This window comes from Tursiops truncatus, chromosome 7 (assembly GCF_011762595.2).
Source record: "Tursiops truncatus isolate mTurTru1 chromosome 7, mTurTru1.mat.Y, whole genome shotgun sequence".
NCBI lineage: Eukaryota > Metazoa > Chordata > Mammalia > Artiodactyla > Delphinidae > Tursiops > Tursiops truncatus.
Window position 1 is genome coordinate 94,422,315 of NC_047040.1, and position 13,793 is coordinate 94,436,107.

The window sequence follows — 13,793 nt, forward strand, 5'->3', positions numbered from 1 at the left end:
CCGGTCTGTGACTTTCCTTCATTACTTGGATGGTGTCTTTCAAGGAGTGAAAGTGTTTAATACTTTTGGTGTGAGGAAATATGGTATCTTGGTGTCGCTTTTTTTTTTCTCTTTAATAAATTTATTTATTTTTGACCATGTTGGATCTTTGTTGCTGCGCATGGGCTTTCTGTAGTTGCGGTGAGCGGGGGCTACTCTTCATTGCAGCGCGGGCTTCTCACGGCGGTGGCTTCTCTTGTTCCGGAGCACGGGCTCTAGGCGCACGGGCTGAGTAGTTGTGGCTTGCGGGCTCCAGAACGCAGGCTCAGTAGTTGTGGCACACAGGCTTAGTTGCTCCTCATGTGGGATCTTCCCGGACCAGGGCTCGAACTCGTGTCCTCTACATTGGCAGGCGGATTCTTAACCACTGCGCCACCAGGGAAGTCCCTCTTGGTGTAGTTTTGGTTTTTGTTTCTTTTATGAGTGTGCTTAGGCATCTTTCATATGTTTAAAATTTGTTTTATTTTTGCCCATGTCTCTTGCCCATTTTCTATTAGTTTTTTAATCTTTTTCTTTTGGATTTCTAAGAGCTCTCTGTATTAGGGAGACTAACCCTTTGTGATAACATTTTTCCTAGTTTGTATTTGTATATAACCTATCCTGTGCATATGTTTTAGTTTTCCATGTAGTGAAATATATCAGTCTTTTATGGCTTTGTGATGGTTATAAAGGCCTTCACCACTACAAGGTCATAAAGAAGCTTGCCAGAATGGATGTGATTTACGGAAGCATTTACCTTTAATATGCAGTTTAATATGCAGTTATCCTGGGCTTCTGAGTGAGTGGCTAGTTGTCTTAACCTTTTTGCCCTGATCTTCTATCCATTCAATAAAGATCCAGTTGTGAGAAATCACAGGGGCCCAGCATAGGTAACGGTGGAAACAGAATACCTAAGGAGGAAATGCCTGTCCCTCTGTTTTTACAGGGTTCACATTCAGCAATGTTAGAGCTGTTTAGGAGGCCATGGTTGAGGCATCTTGGTACAGATTACAGCCAGGAACAAATCTAGGTCCTGCCATTAGCTGAGTGACCCTGGGCAAGTCATTTAACCTCTCTGCATCTGTTTCTACACCTTTCAGATGTCTGCTTGACTGGGCTATGAGGATTATGTGGGACATGACAGGTGTGGCTGCACTTTGAGAGAAGCTACCGGTGGTGCAAACCTACTCGGGTTGCAATTTCTCATCCTCAGCCAGGTCTGCTCTGTCTTCCTGACTCTCGGGAAGGAATCCTCTCAGAAGCTCCTTGTCACTCAGGACTGTCTTAGCTCAGGATGCCATAACAAAATACCATAGACTGGGTGGCTTTTATTTGTCATATTTCTGGAGAACGCAACTCCAAGATCAAGGTGCCAGCAGAGTCAGTGTTGGTGAGGGATCTGTCCTTGGGTCAGACAGCTGCCTTCTCACCGTGACCTCACCTGACCTTTCCTCAATGTGTGTAGGTGGAGAGAGAGAGAGAGAGAGAAATCTATTCCTCTCATTATAAGGGCACTAATACCACCATGAGGGCCCCCTCCCTCATCTCCATCTCTAAATACCATCACAGTGAGGGTTAGGAATTCAACATAGTGCATTTGGGGAGGGCACAAACAGTCCATAGCAAAGACTGATGTCTTGAGCAGGCTGATGACTACTTCTCTGTGACATTATGCTCATGCTAACAGTAGATGTGGTGGCTGTGTGGAGAGAGGAGAGCCAGGTGGGCTCTGGGTGGGAAAATCACAGCAGAGTTCTAGGATGTTGAAAGCTGTTTTTGGGCAAGGGCGTTGGCAGGTCTGTGCCAGCCCAGGTCCTCCGTGGGTCCTTCTTCAGGGTTTATTTTTTCTGAAGCAGATCAGCACAGCAATGGTGAGCAAAGCCTGGATGAGGCTTCAAGGTGGCCACAGTCTCTGTTTTTCCAGACTTGGGGAAGGCAAATGTTCCTTCGGAGCTGATCCTGGGAGCAGACTGTGGTTGCTAGGAATAATCCACAGATAGAAAAAACCTGAGTTTTGCATGTTGGCTTCTGCATATTTAAATATATCATTTACTCTGTGCCAGGCACCTTTGGAGCACTTTGGAACATCCTTACGGAGGAGTATGTGAGGCTCGAGCAGCGTAGCGGAACCTCTCTAAGTGGTGAGGACAGGGCATTGTTGCAGGGATGGGGCCGTGCAGGATGACGGGAGCTGCTGCTCCGGAATCTGGGCCTGAACTCAGCAGGGCTCCCTGGCAGGAGGGAAGCACTGCAGGAAAACTTGGGACCCTGAAAGTGGCCTGAATCCACATCTGCCCCTCACGGTCTCAGCCTCGGTGACAGGGGTGACCTGCAGAAGAAGCCTGTGTCATGAAGCTGCACACATGTCTGGCTCAGGACTCAGAGAAGCTGGAGGAGGGGATCCAGTGGGAGCTGGCAGAGCTGAGGGCCTGGCTTCTACCCCACCCCCAGGCCGGCCCAGTGGATCAACAACACGTGCACGACAGCACCTGGTGCCCTGTACCTGCCTTCGGGGACGAGGGGCCGCCACTTCACCTCCACCTTCTGAATCTCACACAGGTGTCTCTGGTGGCCGAGTGTGACTTGGAAACACCTAGCAAGGGAATTCCAGGAAACATAGTTCCTGCTGATCCCTGTGGATACACTACACAGCTACCAGGGGTGGCAGGTCTCTTCTTTTTTTGCATTTTACAGATGCGTGAACGGAGGAGGAGATGGGGGGAGGTTCTGTGACTTGCCCAGAGTCACACAGTTATTAAGTGAGGCTTCTGCTCCGGTGCCTTTAACTATCATACAATGCTTCTGTTATACTTGATTACATCAGAAACCCCATCTCCCGTTCCTCCGGGATTCCAGTCCATGGGAGGCTTCTCTAAGGTGAAGGATGGGTTCCAAACACCGCTTCGCCCTTGATAAGCCACTGTGGACCCCAATCATAGTTTCTCTTACGTTTTTTTACATTGCACCATGTGTGCTTCTTTCTAGGTAATAAAGTCCCTATGGTTTCTTTTATAGCGATGCTTCCCATACTTTGGGGCTCACCATTAGCACCTAGCGTGGCTGTTTGGTGCAATAAGTGAGTGTGTGGGTACTGCGTTTGGGGCCTTTAATAACAGTTGCTACAATTTATCGCACATCCGCTGCCTGCCGGAGGCTGTGGGTATCACACTGCTCTTTATGGAAGAGAGAATTGAGATTTGAGAGCTTGGGTTTGTTTCCCTAGTAAGCAATGAAGTCTAGATTTGAGCAAAGATCTGCTGGCGGGTCACTGCCCTTTGTCAGCCAAGTCCCCGTTCAGCAGTTTGCTCCCCGGTTAGCAGACCCAGGGGAGGACCAGCAAAGCCATGCTGGCTCCTCTCAAGGTGCATCTGGGGGTGGGAGTGGAACCTCAACCCCCAGCTCCCTGGGACCTGGATGGGGTGAACACAGCCTTTCTCTATCTCTGAACATGTAGGGATGAGGGCTTTGCCAACAGATCGGGGGAAGCCAGAAAGGCTTTAGGCATGGGGTGAGCAAAGTGAGAATTCACCTTCTCAATCTGGGGCCTCACAGTATTTAATGGACTGCCTCAGTCTCCCAACTTAGGCTTTTTATTTAAAAAAAATTAATTAATTTGGTTGCACCAGTTCTTAGTTGCTGCAGGCAGACTCCTAAGTTGCGGCATGCGGACTCTTAGTTGCGGCATGTTTGTGGGATCTAGTTCCCTGACCAGGGATTGAACCCAGGCCCCCTGCATTGGGAGCGTGGAATCTTAGCCACTGCGCCACCAGGGAAGTGCCACCAACTTGGGCTTTTTGAATCTTATCTGCGTCTGGGTCTATGTTGGTACTTGATTCCTTAATCATGTTTGCCTTTTTTTCTGATGGGCACCCTCTCCCATAATTAGACTGAGTTTCTGCACGAAGAGAGCTTGGATTTGGGGGTCCTTCCCCGCCGCCCGCCCCCGTGGCCCCTGGTGCATTAACTTCATGCACCAGCAGGGACTGGGGATCCGTCCAGAGGCCAGGTCTGGCACAGTCCTTACTGGTCATTTGAGGAAGTGAAACTTCAGTGAGGTGATTGTTTTTAAAAACTTCAAAATTGGAAATAATTTCAGATTTATACGTCCGTTACAAAGACATTACAGAGGGGCCCCATATTCCCTTCCTCCAGCCTCCCGTAAGGTTAACGTCTCACGCAGATAACCAGGGTGCCATTACCTAAACTAGGGAATGACAACAGTACTAACACAACTCCAGCCTCTGCGCTGATTTCTCCGGCTTTCCCATGTAATGACCTTTTCTGTTTCTGTGGCATTTCGTCCTCACATCTCCTTAGCCTCCAATCTGTGACAATTTCTCGGTGGTTCCTTGTCTTTCACGACCTTGAAATTTCATGACCTTGACGTGTGTGAGAAGTAATGCTCAGGTGTTTTGTAGACTGTCCTCAGCATGGGTTTGTGTGATGGTTTTTCACGATTCAACTGAGGTTATGGGTTCGGGGCAGAACACCCAGAGGCCTTCTTCTTCACGTCCCATGCCGTCTGCAGGCACATGATAGCAGCATCACTTATGCATGGTCATGCTCGTCTTGATCACTTACTGGGTCTCCCCCCTGTAAAGTCACTGCTTTCCTCTTTTCTGTATTCTGTTTGTTAGCCACGAGGCATGAGTCCAGTCGACGCTCGGTGGAGGAGGGAATTAAGCTGGGCCTTTTGGGGAGGGAGTAGCACAGGATTTGTGGACATCTGTTAAAACCAACCACCGTTGATCAGTGCTGTGGAGGAGGTGCTTTTCGTTTTTGTGTTTTTGCTGCACCGTGTGGCATGTGGGATCTTAGTTCCCTTGGGGGAGATGCTTTGATGTTTTGCAGATACCCTGTTTCCAGCAAGGTGATTTTTCAGGTCACTTTGCTGAGTGTTGAACCCGGGGAAACAGGCTGTCTTCCCTCTTACCAGCGTTCTGTTATTTGATTAATCAACAGCGTAGGGAATCCTATTTCTCTGAGTGTATGTGATGCTTTATGAGATTTTTGCTGGCAGTGGCGTTTTAATAGTGGGGACTCTGGAGGCTGTGTTTCATGGGAGTGATGCCTGGGAGCCCGAAGCTGAGAGGCCCTATGGGCTAGATATACGGCTACTCGCTTTTGCATATGGGACGCACGCCTTTGCTTGCAGAGGTAAGCTAACGACTTATAGGAAGTGCTAAGATAACATCAATAGCAGACTTTATTTTTAGATACCTTTTCCCACCTTGAAGGCTATAGATGAACTTCCAGTTGCTTGCGCGAGGTTAAGGAAAAAATATGGTTGTAAGTAGCTCCAGCCACGATGGACCCCATGGCAAGTTCAGCCGGCTCTGCTCTTAGGCCAGTGGTGCACTTACACGTTCCAGACTTCGCAGTCAGCTGCTTTTTGACTTCTCCATGGAAAACTCGACACAGAAGTCACTGTGTTTAGCATTTGACCAACTCCGTTATTGATCGGTGATTGCCACCATTTTGGCAGAATAGCGGGAAGGGGAATCTCCTACAGGAAAAGAAGTATGTAATCGGTTTCTAAGGAAGTGTAAGTTTGGATTATTCGTTTTTGATCATCTTTTTGATTCCCGGCGACACAGGTAACTGAGGTATAAAAACAAGCAATATACCCCCACCTGGTGGCAGCGTACACCAGTGATGATTTGTTCTGGGAACAAAGGCCAGTGGCTTGCAATCTGCTCTCACCTGAGCTGAACTGTTGAAATCTGGAACTTTCTCTTCTAGGATGATTTCCTGTTCAGCGTCTCCATTTTAAGTGGGATCCTTTGCAGCATCCTGGCTGTGCTGAAGTTCATGCTGGGGAAGGTTCTGACCAGCAGAGCCCTCATAACCGATGGTGAGTAAGGCCAGTGTGTCTAGGGGCTGAGCTCACATTGAGGGGAGGTGCTGTTTGAGTCACGTTTCGCTGCTCGTCTCGCAGAAGAGCTCAACAATTCGGAATCTGTTCCTCACTGCCCTCCCCTCCACCCAGGCTGTTTAGTGATTCTCAGGGTTTCCTGTCAGGGCAGATGTCTTGTGCCCTAGGAATTGAATACACTCTTCTTGAATCACCTCCACCGGCACCTCCTACCAGGGTGGCTCAGGGCTCCCCAGGCTCTTAATCATGGAGCACAAAGGGCTTCCCAGAGCCTTGCATTTGATGTGCATTGCTCCAAATAAAAAGTAAATGTTTTCCCTGGATTCTGTGCAGGTTTCCTTGGTGAACGCTCCATGCCCATTTCCCCCTCCAGCTAGTGAAATGCTTACCTGGGAGTTCAAGTTGCAGTGACCAGGGCTTTGCCAGGGAAATGAGCCATGTGTTCTCTGCTCAAGACCCAAACCAGGCGGAGGTGTCCCTCTGCGTCCTGTGGGCCAGGAGGAGCTTCCCGCGTGGCCTCTGGGCTGACAGAGAAGGAGGTGTGAAAGTAGAAAACGCACGTTTCCGTTTTTTTGCAAACTAGTGCTGGCATGCAAACTAGAAACATGATGGACGCTACTGCCTGCCTGTCCTCTTTTTCTTTATCCTGGAGCGTGTGAAGTTTCTGGGGGTCGGGAGTAGCGACCTGAGCCCCTGTGCCCTGGGGTGGGAGGTCCAAGGGTAAAAGCTGGTGGGTCGGTGGATGTGCCTGCACGAAGTAGGGCAGAGATCGTTAGGATTTTCTTTCTTCCTTCCTTCCTTCTTTCCTCCCCTCCCTTCCCTTCCCTTCCCTTCTCTCTCCACACCCCCCCCCCCCCCCCCCCCCCGCCTGCACTGCACAGCCTGTGAGATCTTAGTTCCCCAGCTAGGGATTGAACCCGGGTCCCAGCAGTGAAAGTGCTGCATCCTAAGCACTGGACCGCCAGGGAATTCCCATGATTTCTTTCTTAAGGAAAGCACTGCTCCCTCCTCCTCAGATTCTCAGGGTTCTCTCCTATGTGCAATACGTGGGCGCAGTCACGTGTGGGTAGCTGTTATCCGTTGAGGACAGGGCGGACGGCGGTCAGAGGGCTCTTCCCTCCCAAGTGATGAGCTTGCTGACACGGTGTGGACTTGGACTCCTGATCCTGTGCTGATGCCCTGCCGTGTGTGGAGCTGGACTTCTGCACGGTGGGGCAGGCAGGCAGGAGGTCAAAGTGATGCTTCCAGGACTGGGGGAGAAGTGTTCACTCTGTGTGATTTCTGTGGTCTGGTGTTTTTTAAGCTGGAAAAGAAAACGCCTCCTTTGGCTGTGGAATCCTGCTTTTTTTAGGGATGAGAGCACAGGCGGCCTTGGGCTGAGAGCAGTAACCAGGAGTTCGGGTGTGGGTTCTCCAGCCACCTTCCAGGTTCTTTTCTGTTGCTCTGAGGGGCACAGCTCTGCCTGCACCCTTTAGGCCTGAACAGAGCAGAGGTCTGGCTGGACCTTGAATCTCCAGCGACGTGTTCTGTTCCTTCCTTTCGAAGTCTCTTTACCTTGCACACGAGGGACGGGAAGGCCGGCCTGGGGGAAGCTGCACCAGTCAGCACAGTTTTCGGGGCTCCGGGTGGTGAGTACCCAGCAGGCACTCCTCTGTCTGCCCTGAGTAGATCCCATAAGTCAGAGAGCCCCTCTGATTTACAGATATCAGCACTTTCTGTATTCAGGTGACTGCAGCCGAGACACTGGGCCGGGAGCCTGAATGTGGACCCAGCAGTCACGCCTTCCTCCCAGGCCGCCAGGCAGGAGGCCCTGTCCCCTCTCTACCCATGACCACGGGGCTTGACCCCCTTCTTCTCAGAACAGTGGGTGCCCCTCCCTCGACCGGTGACTTCACCTAATGCCTTACAGGCGTTCCAGATGCTGTTTCTATTTAGGCTTCACTCGTTCTAACGTCCCACCATTTTGTAGGGTGTAAGAGAAGCCCCTGATGAGAAGTATGTGTTTTCTAATGAAATAACTCCTGATGTCATCATTTTCACATACAAAACCATCCACCTGCATAAGCAGTACTTCCGTCCCAGTCTTGACCCAGGGAGAGGGGTCATTACAAAGAGAAGTGGGTGGTTTAAGTGAAAATTGTTCCACTGACAGGCGGAAAGACGGGGACAGGCACTCCTCAGGCAGAGGGAGTCGAGTTGGGAGGGAGCCTGGGGCATCTGCAAGGGGAGAGTTAGGAAGGGAGGATATGAGGGGCCCCGACGAGTGGGCGAGGGCGGACCAATCAGCACGTTAGGTCAAGCGTGGGATTTTGGATGTTTTGCTAAATGTTTAAACAGACGAGGTGACATGATGGATGTTTTTAAAAGAGACTTGTGGCCATCAAGGTAGAGAACAGAGCGGAGAGGCCTCAGGGAGGGGAGAGGTCTCTGGGGAGCTCTTGGGGTGGTGGCCTGCGTTGGGGAGGGGGAGATATGGGGGAATGGAGGAAGGGTGGGCAATATTTATAACATGGGCAGGGCTCGGGGATGAATTGGCTGTGGAGGTTGAGGAGAGACAGACCGGCAGAGCAAGACAGGGGGCGCTATTGCAAAGAGCTGAGGCAGCACCCTGGTCCCCTAGCCTGTCACCCATGAGGGCCCCCTCCCCGCCATCAGGGGGCATGGTTGTCGTACTCTGCAGTCCCCCGCTTGGTGGGAGTGTCAGCTAAATAGGCGGCAGTAATTACAGCCTCCTGCGAATTGCCTTGTCTGGGATCCCGATTTTCCTCATTCTTTGATGAGCAGAAGTAGGGAACCCTCTGTAAGTATCTGCTCTCTGTTCTTCCCTCACGTGGGGAGGTCGGGGGCCGGCTGGGCTTCGGGAGCCATGCCTGCCGTTACTGTTGGTCTGGCCCAGGGCAGGGGGCCAGGCAAGTTAATACTACAAATCAGACAGAGGAAGATTGTGGAAAGGTACCCGGGGGGAGTTCTGAACGAGGGGCCAGCAGCCGGGCTCCAGCGCTGCCCGCAGGACAGCCGGAAACCCGAGCTGAGGGGCCTGGGTTGACTGCTCTGAAGTATCAGGAGTCTGTGGTGGATTTCAAGTACATGAACGACTTTGAATCAGAATTTCCTGCATACAATGAATAGGTGCTTCATGACACAGATTCTTGTCTAGTCGTCAACGCCAGACTGTTAGAGCCTCTAATCAAGATCGCCTGAGACATTGTTTTGTTTTCTAAGATGATGACGGCGTTTATTTTTGGCAAGAGCCCTGGCTTTAACAGGCAGATGGAACAAGCATGTGGGCCTGGGTGGGGTGCGGACAGCGGCTCAGAGGTGAGTGACCGATGGGGCCTCGTGTGCCTCGTTAAGAAGATGGGTGGCCTGTGGGCTCAGTGTCCTTCCTGGGGAGTAGCTGCCGCCAGGAAGCCTCTAAAATTCTGAAGGAGGCCGCAGGGTGGGTACGGAGTCGTCCCCCAGTCCGGGTGTGCCGTTTCCAGTGTCCCCGCACGGGCTCATAAGAGGTGCAGCTGAAACGAGTCAGGCTCCGTCACAACCACAGGTGGGCAGAGCGGAGCAGGTCAGAGACTCCTGGAAGGTGTGGGTGAACAGGGTGAAAGTTCCACCAGCTGTGAACCATCTGGAGTCTGCATGGGGTGGGTGGGTCCCCCCACTGTGGAAAGGAGAGGCTGGTGGGTCCTGGGCTGGCAGAGCCCGGTGACTTGGTGCAGTGAGTGGGCATCTAGTGGCTGTCTGGGGGAACCTCCCACCCTCTGCAGCCTTTCTGAGCTCCTCCGGGCTTCTCTGGGGGCCCCGGGGGCCCACTGGTACCCACGACAAAGACGGAGAAAGAAGAATGAAGGATTCCAGTCTGCCCTGGGGCAGCAGCCATCTCTAGCTCGTCTCTGCCATTTTCCTGTAGCCACCCCCCGAAAACAAAGTTCCCCCAACTTGATGCCTGAGAGGTAAACTCCAGCCCAGGTAGCCCCTTGACAGGGTAGTGGTCTCTGTGGACGCTTTTGGTGGCCTTCTGAGAAAAGGCGTGGGCTGCAGAGACTTCTTTTAAGAGGACTGTTCTGATTCCATTTGTTAAAAAGAACAGGGAGATTCGAGGGACAGCCAGACGCAAGAGGGTAAATGCCAGCCTCTACTAATGGGAGAGGGGAAGTATCTTGATGATCCTGATGTATCAGGAGACAGGAGACAAATACGGCCTCCCCCGTCTCAGAGTGGGCCCGCCGTCCCCCTCCTTGGGGAGAGATGGAAGCAGAATTGAGGGTGTGATATGCAGAGGCCGAAACCATGGGCAGGACAGAGAGGGGGGGAGCTCCAAAGCGCTCTGTGTGCGAGGAGCTGGGAGAGACTCTGCGGTGACAAGGGCGGAGTGGAGTCAGCTACATGAGCCGCACGGCCAACAGAGAAGGGGAGCACGCTGACTGCTTTTCCCCATCGTCTAGAGGTGAGCGAGCCTGGAGGAGCCACGGAAACTAACACCACAGGGGCCTGGGTTGCAGCCTTGTCCCCGGGCGGCCCTGAGGAGAGGCCAGGACGTAGCACGGGGAAGGGCGCCTGTCTCCTGTCGGTCGAAGGTGGAAGGCTTAGAGATTTGGCCTTGGGACCTGGAACTGGTGGGACACATCTCAGGTGAAGCTGATGCCAGCCCTGCCCTCCCGGTACCCACAGGGCACCCAGAGAAAGCTCTTCGTCAGGTCTGCTGTCTGCAGTGGAGGCCTTGGGGGAGGGGTACAAGTGCTCCCTGCGGACGGTGGGTCGGGATCCCCAGGTAGACACAGCGGGGCAGGTGGAGGCCCCGCCTGGAATAGCCCTCACCCGCCGCAGGCTCCCAGCAAGTCCCGGCCGCTCTCTCCACCCAGTTCCCTGGACTGGCCTCTGGAGGATATGGTCCCCGGTGGCAGGAAGGTGGAGGGGTTTGCCTTTGCTAACCCATGTCACCTGTATTGAGGTGAAACTGGGTTGGAAGGCTCCGCCGGGTGTGAACCTTGTGGAGAGCCTCGGGAAGCGACTGGAGAAGTTTGGCTCTCCAGGGGGCCCCAGACCACACCCTGAAGTTCAGGGGTAAATCGTCCGCCTCTCGGGGGGCTGTCTCCCCAGAGCTGTAGCCGCAGGCCCGCCTCGGCAGGGAGCCCCCCAGAGCCTGGGCAGCGGTGGCTTCCTCTCTCCCTCGGGACGGCCCAGCCCGGCCGGTGGGAGTCCACGGCTAAGGCCATGTCCATGCCTTCCCCTCCCCCCTCCCCCCCTCCGTTAACTCAGTATTTAATGCAGCAATCAATCGAGTCCCCGAGGAGTGCCAGCCCCTGTGCTGGGACTTGGAGCAGAGCAAGGAGAGACACAAAACTCCTGTCCTTACGCGGACATTTCTGGTGGGAAAGAGGGATGTCTGCAAAGAGAAAAATGGTAAAAATGTCTTGTTAAGGAGAACCGCGAAGCAGCAGCAAGGGCGTGCCGGTAGGAGGGTGTGGCTGAGGGAGGGAGGGACGGCCTTAGGGGCTCTGAGTCCAGGCTGGGGAGGCAGCGTGGGAGGCCCAGGACGAGGGGTCCGGCCGGCGGAGGCCTGCGGGGGAGGCTGGGGCCGGCGGCTGCAAGCAGCGGCACGGCCGGAGGAGGGGGCCGAGGAGCGGACCGGCAGGCCTGGTGCAGCTGAGGAGGGAGGGGCTGGTCACCGCAGGACTCGCCGGCGTGAAGAGTCTGGATGGTTTTCAGAACCGGGCTGCTGTTCGCTACAGAGGTCAGTCTGGCTGCCGCGAGGGGACTCGTGGAGAAGATGGGGGATGCGGGCAGGAGGGGCAGTGGGAAGGGGTTAGACCGGGGGGGCGGGTTTGGGGGGTGACAGGTGGCAAGAATGACTTGATGGGTGGACGCGATTCGGGATGTGAGAGAGGTCCAGGCTGGGCTCCTAGATGTTTGGCTTCGTTAGCTAGGTGCACGGGGGCGCTGTTTACAGAGAGGGTGGCCGCAGGGTGAGTCGTTGGGAGGCAGCAGTTTTTGCCCTGAGCGTGTTCAGTTTGAGATGCTTATATGTCTGCAGCTGAGGGGAAAGGTCAGGACGAAAGAGAGCTAGGGAGATGCGGGCTTATGGGATGGAGGTGAGAACCTGGCCGGAGAATATAGGCGGAGGAAGTGTTCAGGGGACTAAGGCAGGCATGCAGATGGGCCCCAGGAGGAGGGTCTAGCAAACGGGACTGAGAAGGACCAGCGAGGGTGCAGAGCAGGAAAGCAGCAGAGCACGGCGTCACTTGAGGCTGAAGAGACATGTTCTTATTAGGAGGGCGTCCAGTGAGGACGAGGCGTTAAGCATGGCCTGTGGCAGCCGGCAGCCATCCAGGACCAGGGCAGCGCTGGGGGGAGGGAGGGACCTGAGTGGGACGGGGCGAAGAGAGAATGGGAGGTGTGATGGGGTAGCCAGCTCTCCAGGGAGTTTTGCGAAGGGCGGTAGTGAATGGGGATCGTGGTGGGTCCAGGAAGGAGGTGGAGGTGGGTGATGATGCTAAGACTTATCCCAGTGGGAGTGACCCAGGAGAGGGAGAAGAAATTCAAGAGCAAAGCCCTTCAGTGGACAGGGATGAAGGTGCCAGTCTTACATAGGAATGGCAGTAACTGGAGAAGCAGCTGAGTATGTGAGGGCAGCAGGCATAGGCGGGCGGTGGACTTGGTGTTGCGAAGATGAGGTGTTGGTGTCTGAACCTGTGTGCTCGAAGAAGTACAAGGCCGAGTCCTCAGCTGAGACCTGGAGTGGGGAGATGATGGAGATTTGAGGGTGTGATGCAACAGGCTGTGAGATGTCCTTGCAAACCCAGCATCATCTCGGTCCCATTGTTGAAGGGGCCACCTGTTGAGGTGCACCCCGTGGATCCTGAGAAAGGGCTTGGCCTAAGTCATCTCTACCCTACACTCTTCTTCCTGTCCCCCTGCTCTTCATTTAGAACACCCCACACCCCCGCAGTGGTGCAGCCCACAGTGAATGCATTTAAGGTTATTCAGCAGAAGCATGGCGCCTTTACCCAGGTGGAGTTGCCAGGGAACGGAGCAGGCCTGCTGTCGGAGAGGTTACTGGCCTGCATGGGCAGCTGCCAGAGGACCACCGGGCAGCGTGGACCTGCAGCTGCTCTCAGGCCCCAGTTATGCTGGGGCAGGCGAGGAGCCTTGTGGCTCGCAGCACGGCGAGACCCCAGGTGCCCCTCTAAACCATTCCCTTCCCACGTGGCCTTGGAAAATCCACAGGTAGACTGGAAGTGCGATGCCTCAGTCGTGGGGACCCACTGAGGTGACGTGTGTGAAAGGAGACGGTGATCCACGTCTGTTAGCTCCAGTTCTGGTTGGATTGCCCTTTCTGCAACCAGGTAGCTAATGCTAGTCTATGCATTTCTTTCCTGGAGAGTGAAGAATCCTTGGGTGACTTAGGAGACACGGCAGAGAAAGCACACGGGTTCAGGTAGAATCCCAGCCCTGCCCCCTCTCAATCTGTATAACGCTGGTCAGTTTACTAAACCTCAGTCACTCTGCTCGACTTAGTTTTCTCATTGGTAAAACGAGGGTGATAATCTGACTTCAGAGTTGAGACAATCCCAGCTCTGTACTTGCCCAGCAGACACCGGACAGGTGTGAGTCACTGAGTATTGAGTGTCCCCTGTGTGTTTGGCAGGCCTGGTGCCCCTGCTGTGTCCCTGGGGCCTGGGAGGAAGACGACAGGAGCCTACACAGGCTGTCACTTGGGCATGGTGGCTGGCAGGGGATGGACGGTCTCTGGTGACGTGTGAGCAGAGATTTGTCAAACCGTGTGGGTGTCTGAGGTGGTGGCGGCTCTCACCCGAGAAGTGCTTCTGGAACGTCCCTTCCAGTACGCGTTCCGGGACGCAGAGGCACGCCTGGCATTTTGGTGGTTTTCCTGGTGGCTCAGCAA

At 53.9% G+C, this 13,793-nt stretch overlaps 1 protein-coding gene across 1 annotated transcript in view; it reads left to right on the forward strand.

Moving 5' to 3' along the window:
• The window catches only part of TMEM163 (transmembrane protein 163), a 251,881-nt gene that overhangs the window by 235,542 nt on the left and 2,546 nt on the right, over positions 1-13,793 (forward strand). Inside the window, exon 6 of the mRNA XM_033860239.2 lies at positions 5,761-5,872. Coding sequence (XP_033716130.1) covers positions 5,761-5,872 — 112 coding nt within the window. The remainder of the gene's footprint in view (positions 1-5,760; positions 5,873-13,793) is intronic.